Source organism: Taudactylus pleione, unplaced genomic scaffold (assembly GCF_031769625.1).
Source record: "Taudactylus pleione unplaced genomic scaffold, aTauple2 ptg000644l, whole genome shotgun sequence".
Taxonomy (NCBI): Eukaryota; Metazoa; Chordata; class Amphibia; order Anura; family Myobatrachidae; genus Taudactylus; species Taudactylus pleione.
Genome location: NW_028285046.1, coordinates 1698694 through 1717819, shown reverse-complemented (window position 1 = coordinate 1717819; position 19126 = coordinate 1698694). Strand labels below are relative to the sequence as shown.

Below are 19126 nucleotides of genomic sequence, written 5' to 3'. Positions count from 1 at the left end.
CCGTCCGCACACAGCGCCAGATGAGATGATATAGCTGCAGATATATTGTCCTTCTGCTTTGCTGCAGAGCAGATGCAATATGTCTGAACGACATCATTCACAGACACATCAGCATTGGGGGTACACACCTACAGACACGCTCGCGATATATATCGGCCTTTCAACTGAATGGGCGATAAATCGCGCAGTATGTACCTAGCTTTACTCAGCTAGTCACTATTTAAGAATAATAAAATGATCTTCTAGTCAGATGTTCTTATGATCTTCATCTCCTGTTCAGTGTATCCATAAACACATAATCTATTTTTTTCTTTTCCATCATTTTGTGCCCCTATTATTATGTGTCTGCATGACATTCTATCTGTATAGGTGTATACAGCAATCAGTAACCTGGGGCTGTGTTCTGGGACATGTACAACAGACTGCCAGAGAGGTATGTGATATGTTTACACAGAAGATGAGTGCAGACTCCCTGAGGCTATGGAAAGGAAGACAAGTCCTTCTTCAGGAGAAAGACAGAACAGGATGTCTGTGCTGGATTATGTGAGCCCCAGGGCTGGCAACCTGCTTTGCTACATACTGTGTGTCAGATACCAGGGATAGGATTGCATATCTCTCCATTGAATAAAAATAGGTGGGCAGTATGCATAGAAATATATGTACTATGCACTCATATAGACCTTTCATGAAAAACTCAATAAACAAGGGTTTTTAGAAAACTGAAACATGATAACACCATTCATTTCCAGGATGGCTACTTATTGTTCCTGAATCTCTGTTTAAAATGACACACCATATCCTCACACACACAAAAACCAAAACACACCACAAACGTGGAAGTCCTACCTTGGTCCGGCAAGGTGGAAGGGGGCCGGGCAGCTGAGAGAGCAGCACCAAGCAGGACACCCCAGAGGAGCAAGGACCTTCCAGAGAACATCCCAGCTCGGCTAGTGCAGGCCGCGGGAATCCATGAGGCCTCCAGTGTCGAGGGGAGACAAGCCTTACTCCTGATAACAGAAAGATAAAAAGTTGCAAGCAGGTTACTTGGATTATATATGAATATCAGTTTCATGAGAGAAACACTATGCAAGATAACATACAGACATCTATATGTCAGGGAGGGTGCTACAGCCAAACCCATGACCATCTCTTTGCATCAGTTTGTATTTCCTACCATGCTACTAAAAGCACAAGGAGCCAGATACCATTCATGTGAACAAGCCTATGAGACAGCCTATGTAAGAATGTCAGAGGAAGAACAGACAGGAAACAAATTAGGATGATTATACCTTTTAAAGACATAAAGTAGAAGAACAGACATGTGACTGCTTCTATGAAAGTAGTTTTTTTTTTTGTTTTAAAGCTCAGAAGACTCACCATGTGCTAATGCAGCACTGCCCCAGGGGCACATAGGGTTCTCATGTGTCCTAGAATTTGATATCACAACATAAGTCAGTTATATTGGGCTTATCAGGATCCCAGAGAGAGGAACTATGGCGGAGAAAACAGCCAACAGTGGGGCTGTACATTGGTGTGTCTCAGTTAATGACTTACATACAGTATAGTTCACATAGGATCAGGGATGCCAAGTGCTTCATCTGACCCACCATTTGGTAGCAATGCTACAATGCACAGTACAGCATTGATCACAGAAGCAATGTCTGACAATATCCATTTGTACTGTAAATAAGCAGTTGCCATTGAGGAGACATTACTTCTGGTTAATGCCATGTGCATGATAGTCATTTATCATATGGAATACACATATGGAACCAAATCACTAACTTGAAAATAGCTAACATTACAGAATTATTATTAAACTCACCACTGGTCTATATCATGCTGCGAGTTTCTAGTGGATAATGGAATAACTAAGGATTGACATGAACTATGTATTTTCCCAAAAGTCTCCTCTCCTTAAAAAGGAGTTGCTTACCAGTTTATGGTCAGAGGAAACAAAGCGAAGAGCAACTGGACTGACCGCATACACAGTATGCCGAAACCACAGAAGGTATTAAAGGTAAAGGGTACTTCGGCCAGCGCACCCCGCACGTCACTTCAGTTGTGCTCCCCAAAGTGAAATGCCCTGGGAGAGCTGCAAGTGTTTTCATTGCACTAACAGAGCCTATGACAAGTTATTTTCTAAAGAGTATGAGAAGGAGGAGAGTAGAAGAAAATACAAGTAGGGCAGGATACTCCACTCTGGTCCTCGAGAACTCCTAGCAGATTATTTTATAAGAACTTCCTTAAATCACAAGTAAAATAGGGGCATATATCATATCATCATTTGTCAAATGGCCCCACATGTTCTAAGTTGCCATGAGAATAAAATAATTATTGTGCAAATTTATCATTCGTCCTGAGCCAGGAGAGAGAGTACGAAAACCTGCTGTCCTGGCAAAGATATGTCCTGCCATGTGAAGGCTAAATGTCCACATGAGCTTGTTAAAAAGCCCCATAAAGCCATCCCCTTATAAAATTAGGAGAATGGCTGCTGAGAGCGCTCTTGTTATGAACCTTTAAGGGGAGATGTATCAAACCTTTGAAATAGATAAAATACAAAAATAGGCCAAAACAGACAGACAGACGATCTATAAATTGAGTGAGAAGCTGATTGGTTGCTAAGGGCAACTTCTTCACTTTACTCTTTAAAAGGTTTCATAAACCTCCCCCTTAATCTTTACACTGTACCATAGCACCACCCGTACGTACACTTATAGTTACAGCACTGCATAAGGTCACTAAATGTTCAACTTGCTTTCACAGGCTCCGTGACAGGGGACACGTGTATCGGGCCCTAAAGTCCTAGATGGACCACTTTAGGGGGTGCCGACATTTAGTAAAGACATATTATGGATGAGGGGGGGGGGGGGGATGGAGGTCTGAAGACAGAACTGTACCTGGCTACAAGATTCCTGTTGCCGGCCCTGCCCGTTAGGAGAATATGTAATGTCTCTGAGAAACCCTGAGGAAAGAAAACTGGGATATACATGTGGCACAGGGTTTGCAATGATGAGAACAGCCACTGCTTGGTATTGTTTTGTGTCAAATGCAGTAATACAGTTAAAAAGTGTGTAATTGCTACAAATTTTCAAGCACAAGGAATCCTGGACTAATCGTTAAAAGTTACATAGTTACAGAGAATACCAGGATACCAATGGTTATTAATCATGTAAATAAGAAAAAAAAAAAAAAGAGAAGTATTGTAGAAAAGAAAAACATCTCCACTATGAAGACGAGGATAACTTCCAATTATACAAACTCTATATAATATATCTATTGTATTGTTGGTTTTAGTGTTCATACAAGCAGAACAACTGGAATGGGAATGAAATATAAACAAAGCATAAGATTAAATAAATATGCTGCACTGAACACCTTTTTCCCCCATTATCACTTGAGTGTAAATTTAGATCTCCTGGAATTTAAGAGGATTTTCAAAAACCAACTGCGGAAAGGATTCTATAGCATATGAAGACCTAATAGGGTTGGTCTATAATAATACTACTAATAATTCTATTTATATAGCGCTCTTTCCCCAATAACACAAATAGATTATTGTAACAGTAAAAAAAAAAAAATAATAATGACTTTGCAGAACACGTGATAGAGGAAGGGGAAAACAGTGAATACATTACTCACTGGGGTATACATTCATATATGATGTTTTAAGCTGATAGAAATGGAATATACACAATTAGGTCCCTATACCGTGTTTAAAAAAAAATAAAAATGTATTATAGAAAAACAACAAGTGCTTTAGTTTCACTATGAAATTAGCTCCTGTAAGTGAGTAACTCCCATTTGTTCTTAGCCCTGGTACATGCACAATGCATGAGTTTTTGCTTATTTATTATTTATATATAATCTTGATTAACTTTTGTTGTATTTATTTTTAATCTCTTCAGTATAAATTAGGACAAATAAACATGATGCAATATTTTCTTCCATCTCCTGAAGCAACATTGCATTTGTTCTCCAAGATAGAACTATTAGTCCATTATAACCAAAAATTACAATGTTAAACTATGTATACTGTCTGCCAGTCTTCACATGTTCATAATGTTCTGAGCTTTACCTTAGCAAAAATATACACAGGCAATTGAAGTGAAGTGAATTGAATTGAAGTGAAAAAAAAACCAACAGGTCCTGCATTAGCAGATAAATGTGCTATTATTGGTAGCCCAATAAGTTGATAGATAGTGCTTTGGAAAAGAGGTGAAAGGACTTTAGAGAATATTTATAGGCATATTACAGATGGCAGAGGACTGTCCTAGAGCTGGAACTATTTAAGGGCAGCTATCACCTATACATAGTGGAGGTAGCCTATATGCTGGAGTGAGGAGTGTTCTACAAATATTCAGCTTAACAATTTACTGGAACTTTGAAGCATAAGATGCTTTAGGCCTTATTCAGAGTCGGATGCTGCATTGCCCGTGTGTGTCTTTTGCCAGTCTTGTGTATGCGACTGTATGCTAATACCGCTCCAAGCCCTTTCCTGGTGTACAGCCGTGCATCTGACTGTGAAACTGTATGCTAATACCGCTCCAAACCCTCCCCTGGTGTACAGCCGTGCATCTGACTGTGCAAGGACTGAAACACCAGTATGAGCGTCTTTAGGTGATAAAATACCGCTTGGTGCGTGTTTAGATGCCGCCATTGAATGCACCATCGAAACTAACCCCATGCTAGGTGCATATTCTCCTTCAGAGTTTGGTCTCCAGTGTAGGCGACTAAGGGGTCGATTTACTAAGCCTTGGATGGAAATAAAGTACCAGCCAATCAGCTCCTGTCATTTTTCAAACAGCCTGTGACATGGCAGTTAGGAGCTGGTTGGCTGGTACTTTATCTCCGTTCACTTTATCTGCATCCAAGGCTTAGTAAATACTCCTTTGTGTCAGAGTTCGCAAGTTTTCTTTTGTAGAGCCTTGATGCAACTGACAGGACAAAACCTGAGAAGCAGCTCTTATTGGTCATTGGGGCAAGACTCCTCAAGACGTATCAACAGCCGCAACCATTTATCTACACATAGCAGATGTATTTAATATTGTGGCGCTGATGCAGAGTCAAACAAATCAGCGCTTTTTACTGGGCGTACTGTTGACTTTAGGCAAATGCGCTACGCAGCCATTCCCTGGTGTACATAAGTGCGTAGAAATGTTCAAAGACTGAGACGCCCACTATCAGCATACGTAGACGCCGAGATACCGATTGCTGTATCTATAGACACACCATCGGTCGCATCATTGAAATTTGGACCAGCCCTATGGCAGGAACTGTTTCTCCATCCTAGTATGCCCGCCTATGCAAGTAGCATGCCTGTACGCAGCCCTATTAGCAACACGACTAGAACATGTGCCATCTTTGTGCGTCTGAATAGCCACCTACCAGTCACCATCCGGGAATGCTCAGCACTTTCCAATACACTTCGGATACTGTGCGTCTCAAGCAGTACTGCAACTCCCCCACGGGATGCAAACGCAGGGCGACTTTATTGAATTAGACGCACATGCAGTAGAAACAAAAATTTTAACAACTGCATGAACATTGGCATTGCTGCCGTCCCAGAATCAGGCCCTTTGTGTCTCATGTCTCAATTCTATCAACAGCCCTCCTCCAATGGAATGCATACCTCCGGGTGCAGGTCCTAATCGGGAGGGTACCATGCATAGTACTTATGAAGCATCTTGCCTACCTTTTAATTTTCCATGCACAGGAGTGGTAGGTACGCACAGCTCTCGATCATCATGGGGAACGTGGAAATAACTCCCACTTGCCTGACAGTAGAGACAATGGTGCCACCTGATGGGTCAGTCACCTCAAATCAGTCTAAAGACCATATAAAATATGAGTTTAGGGTGGGCCATTGACCATCAATGTTTTACAGAGGTATAATGGTAAAAGACCAATGCTTCTGTATCAAAGTCTACATCGATGTGCACAAACCTGATGAGTTGTCCATCAATGGTTAACCCATCAATGAACAATCTTACCCTGTGGACTGTCCCAATTCTAAGAATCAGAAAAGGGTGCAAACAACCAGAAAGTGGGTGTGACAGCATGAGGGCAGCACAGATGGTGTAATTGTTACCATTACTGCCTCACAGCACTGAGGTCATGGGTTCGATTGTCATAATGGCCCGAATTGTGCAGAGTTTGTATATTGCGTACTCCGGTTTCCTCTCACACTCCAAAAATATACTTGTAGGTTAGTTGGCTCCCAGAAAAAATGAAGTGTGTGTATGTTAGGAAATATAGATTGTAAGCTCCACTGGGGCAGGCACTGATGTGAATGGACAAATATTCTCTGTAAAGCGCTGCGGAATATGTGTGCGTTATATAAATAACTGGTAATAAATAAATAAAATGAGAGTAGGGGCTTAGTTGACCAGTGCTGGGAGGGAATTTTTTTTAGTTCTGATATTGCTTTTAAAACGATGGGGGATAGCTAGGAAGAAACAATTTATTTTAATAATCTTTATGAAGAGTTTGGCAAATGCGTCCATAACTACCTTACCTGGGAATCACTGCTGCTGTACCTGTCTACTACTGGAGATAGGCCATGGACTGGATAAGCATCCTATATGAAGGCCACACTCTCCACACATAGGCTTTCACTTAGTTATGATTTAGTATTTGCATTGTATCAGAGTATTGCCAGACTTGGAAAACAGGAAGCATTTAAAAAAAAAAAAAAAAAAAACAACAAACTTCCTCAATTGATCACAGGGCATGTTAAGCATCAAGAGATGCATAAACCACTCAACAGACACATTTTAACTACTGACCAATGGTCAATTCCAGGGAGACATCTGCTTTCCCTCAAGTTCATGATTATTACATAGACAACAGGCAGATATATGGGTTAGGTCTGCTGCTTAGAGACTCCAGCCATGACAAGAGTCTGCTTTGCTAGACTGACTTACTATATAGTTTCTGAGCAGTGGACAAGGTTACCCATGCCACAAGGTAAACTCACCCAACAGCACAGAACCTACAAGATCACTAGAAATTCTCCAGACATCATTCTGATAGAAAAAAAGGTTAATAAAAAATGTCAAATTTGATGTAGAAACCGTTATATACTTATAATCTTGTTACTGTTTATTTAGCAGTAGGGCCTGTTAACTAATGATTTGTACATATATTAATTCTACTCCAGTCCACTTCCAAGTATCTTACACATTGCTAAAGAACAACAACCACAAAAAATTAAATAAAAGCCAAGTTTAAAAAAATAAACACACACACACAAAGTTTTACATTTGTGAATGCAAGCACCTGGGCTGAAGTCCCAGGTCCACAACCCTGCTCTGTACCAGGGTTGGGGACTGAGAACTGGGAAATTCATGGGTTGATAAACCAGTGTATTTCTCCAGTTGTTGGTCTGAAAGGGTTATAAATAGGGATGTGCAGGCTCGGATAGGTTCGAATTTGCACGCAGAGTTCGGATTTTTCCCACCAAAAAACGTGACTCAGAAAGAGACAAAACGTCATCATGATGATGTTTGTCCATGCAAGATGACGTTGTCCAGGGATGATGATGTTTGTCCATGCAAGATGACGTTGTCCAGGGATGATGATGTTTGTCCATGCAAGATGACGTTGTCCAGGGATGATGATGTTTGTCCATGCAAGATGACGTTGTCCAGGGATGATGATGTTTGTCCATGCAAGATGACGTTGTCCAGGGATGATGATGTTTGTCCATGCAAGATGACGTTGTCCAGGGATGATGATGTTTGTCCATGCAAGATGACGTTGTCCAGGGATGATGATGTTTGTCCATGCAAGATGACGTTGTCCAGGGATGATGATGTTTGTCCATGCAAGATGACGTTGTCCAGGGATGATGATGTTTGTCCATGCAAGATGACGTTTTGCCACGTTCTGCGTCCCGTTTTTTGAAGGGAAAAATCCGAACTCGGCGTGCAAATTCAAACCTATCCGAGCCTGCACATCCCTAGTTATAAACAGTCCAGGCTTTAAAGGATATCCATGCTTGTGAACGGGTGTCTTAATTAGTACTTCGGTTTGATTATAAGTCACCTGTGCTTAAGCAAGGATATCTATAAACCTGGACTGTTAGGATGCCTTGAGGACAGAGTAAGGGAATCCCTCCTTTAAAAAGGAAAGATAAAAAGATGGAGCCGTTTCCATTTATGGCAGAGGTTCCCAAACGCGGCCCTCAAGGCTCCCCAACAGTTCAGGTTTTAGAGATATTCATAGTAAAGCACAGGCGGTTAAATCAAAATGACTGAGGTACTAATTAAATCACCTGTGCTCAACCATGGATATCTCTAAAACTGCATACACACATAACGATTTTGTTACCAACGATTTTATGAACGATTTTCTGTCAGATTTTTTAAAGTGTAATGAACGATTTTTTTGAACTACAAACGATTTTTGCATATTCCCTTAATGAAAATCGTTGAGTTGACAAGTCTGACTGAACTACAAACTATGAACTACAAAAGTGAACGCGCATGAACGATTATCGTTCGTTTGACTCAGAGAGTGAATGATTTTTTAAAACGATTATCGTTAAACTATACAGTTTAACGATAATCGTTCAAAAAATTGTTGTGTGTGTATGCAGCTTAAAACCTGAACTGTTGGGGAGCCTGGAGGACCGTGATAGGGATCCTCTGATTTATGGTATATTTTAGTACCTTCTTCTAAAGGCAAAAATATAGAGAAACCCATAAAAGCTAGTTCAAACATGAATACACATAAAACAAATTCCTATATATAAATGTTGCTAATTTGTATTTCTACTCCCACAACAACAACAAAGCCGTAAAACAGGACAATCAATATGGAATATATTGCTTTAAGAGCAAATATTATTGGAAACAGTCACCAGCTGCCAAGTATATAATACCAGACTGACAAAGCATAATATCCTAACCAGTTTACAAGCGTTACTGTATTCAATTCACGAAAATTAATGGATTTCCAAACACAGCGCCAGACATAATTAGCAGCAAATAACACAAGCAGATATATTTGTAAACCAGCTAGGAGCTTACACATCATCTTAGTACATTTAAAAAATATAAAACTACAGCAAAATACTTTATACGTCTGCGGAGGTGAAGCCCCAGAACTTTTGAAAACTAACGCCCAGGAAGTATGTACATCACAATTGAAGTACTGGTACTTATATAAAAGAGAGACAATAACAATAAATATTATATTAGTTTCTGGAACAGTCAATACTAAAGAGACCTGAACTGTTTAGGGTTTAATGTGCTGATAATTTGGGAGACAATTTTCCAGCGTACCTCAGACATCTTGTCCATAATTCAAATAAAGGATGGCACAAAAATCTTTTTGGAACATAAAACTTACGAGCAACACATAACAATGGCTTCCAGTAATGCTGCCCACACGTTACAAGTACCAGTTATCTGGCAAGGACAACAAATGACTTGATCTGTGTCAAATTTAGGAACACATGTGGGTGGAGAATTTCAACAGATCCTTTAAGATAGCTGCCTGGCCCAATGACAGCATAGCATTGGAAACAATTAGTGCAGTAAGCCGATGACCCAAAGACCTAACATGCAAACTAAATTTTCTGTCATAACCAAGCATACAGAACTTTTCCAAATTAGTTAGAATTGTATTTTAGAGTAAAACTTTTTAAAGAGTAATATGAAATAAATAAAACAAAAATTAAAAAAAAACAAAAAAAAACAAACGTAACTACTACACATAAAAATGTAAACAGACCATGTTATTTAGGAATGATCATGAAATCCTACATTAATGTCAAAGTGTATGCAAATATCTACAGCCCTTCTTCCACAATGACATCATCATGGGTCTGACATCATCATGTGTCAAGCTGGGTGCTGTCAGCTGTAGAGCAGCCTGACAGCTTGCATGTTAATTGGAGTGGTCTCACATCAGCAAGTCAATTATTGGTGGGACACGAAAAGCTTATATGGCACATTCTCAAGTATCTTATAAGATGGGAAGAATTACAAAGTCACATAATTTACATTAAGGGGAGACATCTAAAGACTTATAGGGCGGTGACACAATTGAGATGTCGCTCAACCGTTGGGTCGTGATCTGTAGATACGTACAATATTGCATATTACCCCAGTCCAAAAAAAAAAAAAAAAAAATTTTCATGTGGACCTCTATGGAGTGCGGGATAAAACCTACAATGCTGATGGCTGCGATGTGACGTTTCGGAACGCACAATGTGGCCATCATGCAGAACTGAATCACCTCCACAGACTTCCACAGCACTCAACTTTTGGCCTTGATTGTAAAATCAAGACCAATTTGCTGGTATGAAAACAGTGGGGCCACGAATCAAATGGGACGTGATCTGTGCTTCCAATGCCTTGGAAAGCGCATTACTGATGTACACAGTGGGTACAACGGTGAATGAGCTAAGGAGGATATTGGAGGTGGACCAATATAACTTGAAGAAGCCCAGGAATATGAAACCTCACACTGGTACCAGAAATGTTACGGCATAATGTAACATGGCTCCTGGCACTTGTCTAGCCATGCAAACAGAACTGATATAGGCATCAGGTCAAATAAGAACACTGATGATGACATTGGGGTCTATTTACTAAGTCTTGGATGCTGATAAAGTACCAACCGACCAGCTCCTAACTGCCATTTTTCAAGCACAGCCTGTGATATGGCAGTTAGGCTCTTGACTGGTACTTTATCTCCATCCAAGGCTTAGTCAGTAGACCCCAGTGTCTCTTATAGGGGGTTGTGTATTAGCGTTCCCGTTAGGCTGTTTCAGCCGCAGCGTCCCATGGGTGGGGAAAACTGTGGTGCAGCGGTCACCACCGGTGAATGGATGCCGGGCGCACACAGTGACCGAAGCGCATGGGGTCCGCCCGGCATGTCCATAAGTGGCAGGCACGCCCCCAAGAGTGACGAAAAAAAGGGGACACGCCATAAAGACACCCCTACTTTTCCTTGGCTATGCCCCTTTTCGGGCGCGCGCAGAAGTGCCCTTTCTCTATGTCCGTCACCCTGCGCGATGCCGGACCTAGAGTGAACACAAGGTACGATATCCCTGTAGTCAGGAAGCCTGCTGTCAAAATGCTGACAGCAGCATTCCGATGCTCGGAAACCCGACATGGGTAGGATAGGTATACTAACCCTCCCCCTTTCTGCTCCTAACCCAAACCCTCCCTAATTGCACCCTAACCCTCCCAGTTAGTGCCTGACCCTCCCCCCTTGGTGCCTAAACCTAACAGTCCATCCTTAGTGCCTTACCCCACTCAATGGTGCCTAACCCTAACCCCCCCCCCCACGTACTGCCTAATGCTAACCTACCCCCGGCGTCTAACAGCTAAGGGTGCCCCGCTTACTTTCGATCGGGATGCCGTCTGTCGGGATTCCGGCGTCATTGTGTAGGCTGACTTCGGGATTTAGCCGCCTATGTTTAGTCCCGGGTCGAGATTCAGACACTGATTTCAACAGACGGCATCCCGGCCTTCTGAATTTTGACTACATCCCTATTATAGACATCTACATCAGATATAAGCCTGGATGGTGCCTTAAGCTGCAGCACACAGTTAACACCAAGCATAGCCCATCCCCTTTCAGCAAGTCATAATAGACCTTTAACTAGATGTATCACAGATTTACAGCTCTGTCTTGAGGTTATGAGAAGGCATTTAGTTTTAGGGGCAATATACTCCTGGACATTTGGCTTCATCATCAACAGTACATAGTTAATTGGCGCATTACATTTTAATTAACTGTAGACCTGTGGTTTAGTGGCCCTAGAGAATTGAGCTGTAACAAAAAGAAAGTATTATTAAGTATAAGGTCAAGGTCAGTGAATAAACAACAGACGGGTAAAAACAAATTCTATAAGCAATGATGACCTGCAAAACCGTAAGTGCAAACAGTAGAGATTGCTGGGTCTTGCAGTCCCACAACAGCTTGAGAGCCATAGGTTTGCCATCTCTAAACTTTTTTTTCTTAATTTCTAAATGGTATTTCTTAGACCGCCCATGTGGAAGTGGATTATAAAGGGTTAACCGGATCAGTCCCACAAATAATCAATATTACTCAGCAAGCGTTATGCTCAATTGTCAGTGCCAAGTGCAGCAAAGTAAATCAATGATTGTCCATAATGGGATAAGCAGAAGAAACAAATACTTTTAAGACACATATTCCAAATCAATCTGAGAAATTACATTTCTGTCTGACTGAGGACGGTCTACAATGAAGGCACAACCAACAAGCGACTTAACTTGTGCTCTGTGCAGACAATGGTTGTGGAAACCCAGAAAAGCAAAGGCAATTTGAAATGAACACCACAGATTGGTTGTTACATGAGTGAGTGCTTTGACTGTTTCAAACCTATTCCATCTGGAAACCTAATATTTCCATGGTCTTGCAAAACACCTGTGAAAACAATTTCATGTTTAGATCACGCGGCCTCCAGCGTCTTGACACCTAACCTTATGTTTCTCCCTAACAGTGCCACTTCAAAAGGCCAGCAATTACACCAGATGGTCACTGTCGCCTATATGGAACTGGGATGGCCTGCATAACAGCCAGTTAAACAAGCTAAACAAACATTTCTTACATATACAGCCATGGTCTAAATTTACATCTTTCCAGATTGTACACCCAAAACAAACATGTCCTCAAAAAGTCCTAGATTGCTACAATGATTAAACATTTAAATACTGTTTGCAGCCTTGGCCAACTTACTGCTACATACTCCTACCCTCAGCATGGCATGACCACTTTGTATAATTATAATGGCTTTAGTGCTGTAAAAATTCCTCTTTAAATAGGTTTATATTAACCTAAACACTTAAGGATGTAGAAAAAAGGTCATTAGAATCTCCTCCTATCATTGAACATTGAGAAGTTGTACAGGGCACTAAGGTTTTATTTTATAAAGTAGCTGATGCCCGCAGCTTCACCCACGATGAAATCGCTTCTGCCAACAGTTTGATTTACTTGAGGGGTTATACTTTTATTGCTTTGCATAGGGTCCCTGTTGCGGGAGTGGCCCATGTGAGCAGCAGCGCTATACAGACTGGTGGCAGCAGCGGCTTCACCCACCACTCACACCTATGTCACTGTGTGCCCTGTGCAGACTGCTATGTAACCTATCCTATTCACCCACACCAATGTCACTGTGAGCCCTGTGCACAGACTGCTATGTAGCCCATACTATTCACCCACCACTCACACCAATGTCACTGTGTCCCCTGTGCACAGACTGCTATGTAGCCTAGCCACCCACCACTCACACCAATGTCACTGTGTCCCCTGTGCACAGACTGCTATGTAGCCTATCCTATTCATCCACCACTCACACCAATGTCACTATGAGCCCTGTGCACAGACTGCTATGTAGCCTATCCTATTCACCCACCACTCACACCAATGTCACTGTGTGCCCTGTGCACAGACTGCTATGTAGCCTATCCTATTCACCCACCACTAACACCAATGTCACTATGAGCCCTGTGCACAGACTGCTATGTAGCCTATCCTATTCACCCACCACTCACACCAATATCACTGTGTGTCCTGTGCACAGACTGCTACGTAGCCTATCCTATTCACCCACCACTCACACCAATGTCACTGTGTGCCCTGTGCACAGACTGCTATGTAGCCTATCCTATTCATCCACCACTCACACCAATGTCACTGTGTGCTCTGTGCACAGACTGCTACGTAGCCTATCCTATTCACCCACCACTCACACCAATGTCACTGTGTGCCCTGTGCACAGACTGCTATGTAGCCTCCTATTCACCCACCTCTCACACCAATGTCACTGTGTGCCCTGTGCACAGACTGCTATGTAGCCTATCCTATTCACCCACCACTCACACCAATGTCACTGTGTGCCCTGTGAGGAGACTGCTATGTAGCCTATCCTATTCAAATGAGCGCAGGCACAAAGCACCTATCTCCCCACCCCTTACCGGCCAGGCTCATGGTGCTACACCTATCTCTTTCATTGATGATGTCAATACATATTGTTTTTGTAATTGTTCAGCTATAACTTGACAGATCAAGATGAAACAAAGTGAAGGTTATTTCTAGGAACTTCTACTATAAAATGATGCTGTTTCCATGAAAATCGGTTCAGAAGTTATTGCGCCAACTTGGAGCAAACAGACACAACATTCCTATTATATTAGTATAGATAGGGACACTGAAAAATAGTCCCATGGTTTCCATACTCAGTCCTCAAGGCACCCTAACAGCCCAGATTTTATGGCTATCCAAGCTTGAGTAACTAAAGGTGCGTACACACAGTACGATCAGTCAGCAATAACGATATCGCTGACTGATCGACCTGCACATTCCCAGAGTGTTGGATGATCGATATCAATCATCTTGCACACCACCAACGGGCAGCGACCTGCGATCAAAGATCGCGGGTCCCTTTAGTAACCTAGTTGATATCGATCAGGTTGGCCTGCATGCACAGTCGATGGACACTATCTTTATCGTCCATACGTGCCTGCGCATTGCAGGTCGTTGGTGGGTTGGAGGCACCAAAAAATGCACGATATGAACGATAACGAATGATCAATATAGTTATCGTTCATATCATGCATTTTTATCATACAGTGTGTACCATTAGTCAATTTGATTTAAACATCTGTACTGAAGCATAGATATCCCTAAAACCTGGATTGTGCCTTGAGGGAGCATACATTGCACTTTTTCGCATCAAGCATGTGTCAGAACCAAGCTTACAAAACTACAAGTGATGCAGTGTTGTACAGATTTCAGTCGCATCTCCACTTTTGATTAGATGTCATTGGGATGTAAAGAGGCATTCTCTCAAAGGCTACATTCAGTAAGTATGTGTCGGTGTAATTACATATTTGGACGGACATGTAAATACGCCTTTTTACGGGCGCATATTTTGCACCAAGGATAGAGCACGAATGAGAATGTTGGCCATCAAACTAAGCGTATGGGGCGCAGCAGTCATTCGCATACATAGATGTGTACAATTCTACATGCGGTTGGAAACACACATTTAGGATCTGATTCAGACCCGCTCGCAAGCGGGTCAATGGTGGGGCATTGCGCAAGCCCCGGAGAGAGAAATTCTCTCGCTACAAACGGGGCGGCTGTCGATGTTGATCGACAGCTCGCCACGTTTTGTAGACGGGGTGGTTGCACAAACGGAGGCGTTCCTGAGGGAACGCTTGCTGTTTGTGCTTTATTAGAGCCTGAAGATCACTGGGACTTGCGGCAGATGAGATCCTAGCACAAGGGTCTCGTCGCAAGCCCACAGCTTAGAGAGCGGCCAGGAGGCCGGGTTTTTTAAAACAAAGCGGCCGCCCTGATTCAGAGCGAGCGGCTCTGAATCAGGCCCTTAGTCCAATGCACCCAGTGCGAGAGCAATAGCAGCCAACTTGCATTCAACTTTGCATCACCGCAAAGCAAATAGTTGTTAACGCAGTTCTATATATCTTATCGCTCTGTAGAGCTGGCCATAGCACACGGGAGAAAAAAAAATTAAACAAAGTTAATAGCATATATGAATATGACCAACAGAACAAGTATCCTGTCTGATCAGAATGAAGCAGAAAAGGTATAAAATCCAGTTGGCCGATGACACACACTGGCACGTGTAATCCGTCATCAGTGACTCCGAACAAGGAGTGACTACTTCTCCATGTGCTCCTGTTATATTCAGCCACCGATTCCTCACTTCCTTCCACCCCATTAGATGTATATGCCAGAAAAGAGATGGGCAAAGCAGGGCTTCTGCTGGGAGTGCTCGCTAAACATGGGAATAGCAGTCGTGTTTCTCCAGCAGAGCTTTCTACTGAAGCCCTGCACAGACAGGGACACAGGAGGACATTTTAGGAAGGTGCATTTATAGAAGAAGAATTTCAATTAAAGTTTACTGCTCCTTTTAAACAAAATTACAAGGGAAATATCAATGCTAAATGTAGAAGATTATGTATGGAAACAAACAAACACAGCCACAACATAGCATACCTGCAGGGAGCAGACAGGAGTCACAATTTTAAAATAAAATGGCGAGGTCTAGAAGCATCGCCATAAAAACACCTCAGGGCCCTAGAACATGGATCTTTTACAGACAAAGAGATACAGTAAGCAGAAGAAAGCATTGGTGAATTTAATCTAATTATTTTCTACAATTCAGACACATTTGTAACACACGCCTGGAAACAATAGGACTGGGATTCTATTAGCAGAGCTTGGGGGAAGGACTGACTGGAAAGCGTCACCTTTAGCATGATGTCAAACCATGGAAGTGGTCGTACTGGCAGAAAACTACAATGGTTTACTTACTAGCACTTTAAGGACTGTTAGCTACTGGGATCCATAGCAGGTTACCACCCATCAGTAATAATCCCATCCTGACACAGACATTCAGTAATGCAAAACCGGTACATGTTGCAAGTGCCCTAAGCACTAGACACATCTGGGCTTTCCATAGATTGCTAGCCCTCAGTGAAGAAGAACAAATAATTCAAGGCATGGCAACTCTGACTCACTGCAAACTTCAAGTGAAGAGTTCTTCCATAGGAGACTGTACAGAGCAGTGCTGAAGACAGTGTGTTTGTGCATAAGAGCACCACAGTAAAGGGCATGCATGGGGTGAATTAATCATTTGATTATAGGCAGTGTAAAGATTAAGTAGAATATTCGATTGCAGTCCATGTGTTTGCGCTACAGCTTTAGATCAGACACTGCTGGTCTGCGGGTCTTCAGCTGCTGTTGTGTAACTAAATATCCTTCCATAAGGCATGCTGGGACTTTTAGTTCCACAACAACTGGTGAGCCCCAAAATACTTAACCATGCATTATAGAGGAAATTATGCAAAGTTCCATTAATTAGAAATGTTAAATCTGCATCTGTGGCTTAAGGATATTGGCCCACTGTTGAGAGAGTACTTAGTGCTGTACCTGGTTCCTGCTCCAGGCTGTGCTGCTGTCAGTCTGCCTCGCATCTGTGTTTAGCTATATAATCAGACACAAATTAGAACAGCCAGCACTATATGGAATCTCTGGGTATTGAGATGAATGAAATAAATCACTCAACAGACTTATTATATAGGCCCATTTTAAAGTATAGTAATGGAGCAAGTTATTACAGACACCAATTTACAACACTGAGCTTCCTTCATCTGAATCTATTTGTTGTCCTACTTCATATAGCAGATCTAAGAGTATGATAGTGCATAGCTAGTCCTCCATTTATTGTGGTCAATCATTCAGTCAGTGGTAGAAAGAGCATGGACCACATAGGCAGATATAGCACATAGGATATTGCAATGGCTTGGCTCTTCCAAACAATCCCTACTGAGAAGTGCATATGATGATCACTGCCAATCTAAAGCAGGATTAATCTCCAACTATTGTGGAACTACAAGTCCCAGCGTAACCAGACTGGGAGGATATGCAGGGATCTGTAGCCTGGTATAGTCTGACATTCTGTTGTCAGCACAACCTGGAGAGAATGGAAGTTAATCTAGTTAAGACCCTTAGCAGAAAGTGTGGGTGCGGATACCAGGAAAGAGTGCAGCATCATTTGTGGGGAGCAAGGAGTGCATTCATCCCTATGCCAGAAACTGTGGGGATTTGTTTCCTTTCTGAGTGATCATATGAAATATTGAAGAATAAAAGTGAATATGTCCTTTAAGCGAACCATGTATTGAGAGCGAGTGCCATTTAACAGTATATGAAGATGAAAAATTCAGCTATTCCAAATGGGAGAAGAATCATAGCCAAACATACAGAATAATAATATCTACTTAAAAGGTTGTATATAAATAATCTGCCATACAATGCTTACTAAGCCAATGAATGCCACAGAAAACCAGTAAAGTAACAAGTCCTATTTCACTACAACAACACGTTCAGAAATAAGTACATTCTCTGTCCAATAAGCCTAAAGGATGACGAGGGGGAAAAGTTGAAGTAATGTTTCTCAGTTAGTAAAGTATAAATCACACAAATGGAAAGGCTGAGCCTAGATGGACAGGGAACCATGGAGGAGGCAGACTAGAGTCACCTATTGTACAAGTATGAAAACATACCAAATGCAGCAGGAAGCCCTGATAGAAAACATATGTGCAGAATGGATCAGGCTGATTTTCCTGGCATCAAAGAAAAATAAAACACGCTACACATGCACGCTCATTTCATAAGTTCACTCCTGTTAGTGCATTCAAATAGAGTCTTTGAAACAATAATAGGAAAAACAAAGAACATATTTGCGAGTACAACGTGTACAATTATAAATACAACACTTACCCTTCTGAGATGTTTGATCCTTTAGTTTCCAGATACTTCCCCTTTATCCTTCCGAAGATGTAAACAGCTCAATAAAAAAGTGACTTAAAATAGTTCAAAATAAAAATATTAAAAAAAAAAAAAAAAAAAAAGTTTTCCCCAAACTTTCGAAAATGTTAACCCTTACTGTTCTCCTCAAAAGTAAATAAACAAATCGGGTTCAGATATTTGCTGGTTAATTAGGTAAACTACATGTATTCGTATCACACTGGGAAAAGTGAGAGAGAAATCCCTAACTAGGAATATAGAGAGAGAGAAAACCCCAGCTGGTTCCTTGTAGATGAGGGGGGAAAAGTGGATTTTTTTTTTCTTTAAAACACCTTGAGAAATCCAGATAGTAGGGAAAAAAGTTGCAGGACCGAAACAGATCTAGTAATACATTCGGGATAAGTCTTGAAAGTAGTCAGTTTTCTTCCAGTAAAAAACATAAATGGATCTTGATTGAAATGAAGATCACGAAAACAATTTTTCCACCTCTCTTAAAAAATGTGCATGAGGCTGTATCTTCCCAAGTGTGCGAGATTCCTTGAGCATGGAGAAGTGAGCCAGTTCCTATTCAGACTTAACAATGCAGAGCAGTCCCATCCCCCATGTTCCCTACAAGAATTTGCAACCCCTCCCAGGCAGAGTTCATTTACAAAGACCCCTCCTACCCTCTCAAATTTCTCCATTTGCACACTGGGGTTTGTAGTTTACATACCATTTAACTCACGCCAGGCACTCAGTATTCTCTCAGGCTGAATTAAATACAGGTACAAACGCAGGGTAATGCTGCAAGTCTAACCATGGGATC

General features: G+C 41.7%; 1 protein-coding gene across 6 annotated transcripts in view; it reads right to left on the bottom strand.

Annotated features, from left to right (window-relative positions):
* FGFR1 (fibroblast growth factor receptor 1) overlaps positions 1–18902 on the bottom strand; it is an 89964-nt gene extending 71062 nt beyond the window's left edge. For all 6 annotated transcript variants that reach the window (XM_088455158.1, XM_088455160.1, XM_088455159.1 and 3 more), the window contains exons 1-2: positions 18295–18902; positions 847–1007 (exon numbers count right to left, since the gene is read on the bottom strand). In XM_088455158.1, coding sequence (XP_088311284.1) covers positions 847–937 — 91 coding nt within the window. In that variant the 5' untranslated portion in view covers positions 938–1007; positions 18295–18902. The remainder of the gene's footprint in view (positions 1–846; positions 1008–18294) is intronic.
* Positions 18903–19126: the final 224 nt, after the last annotated feature.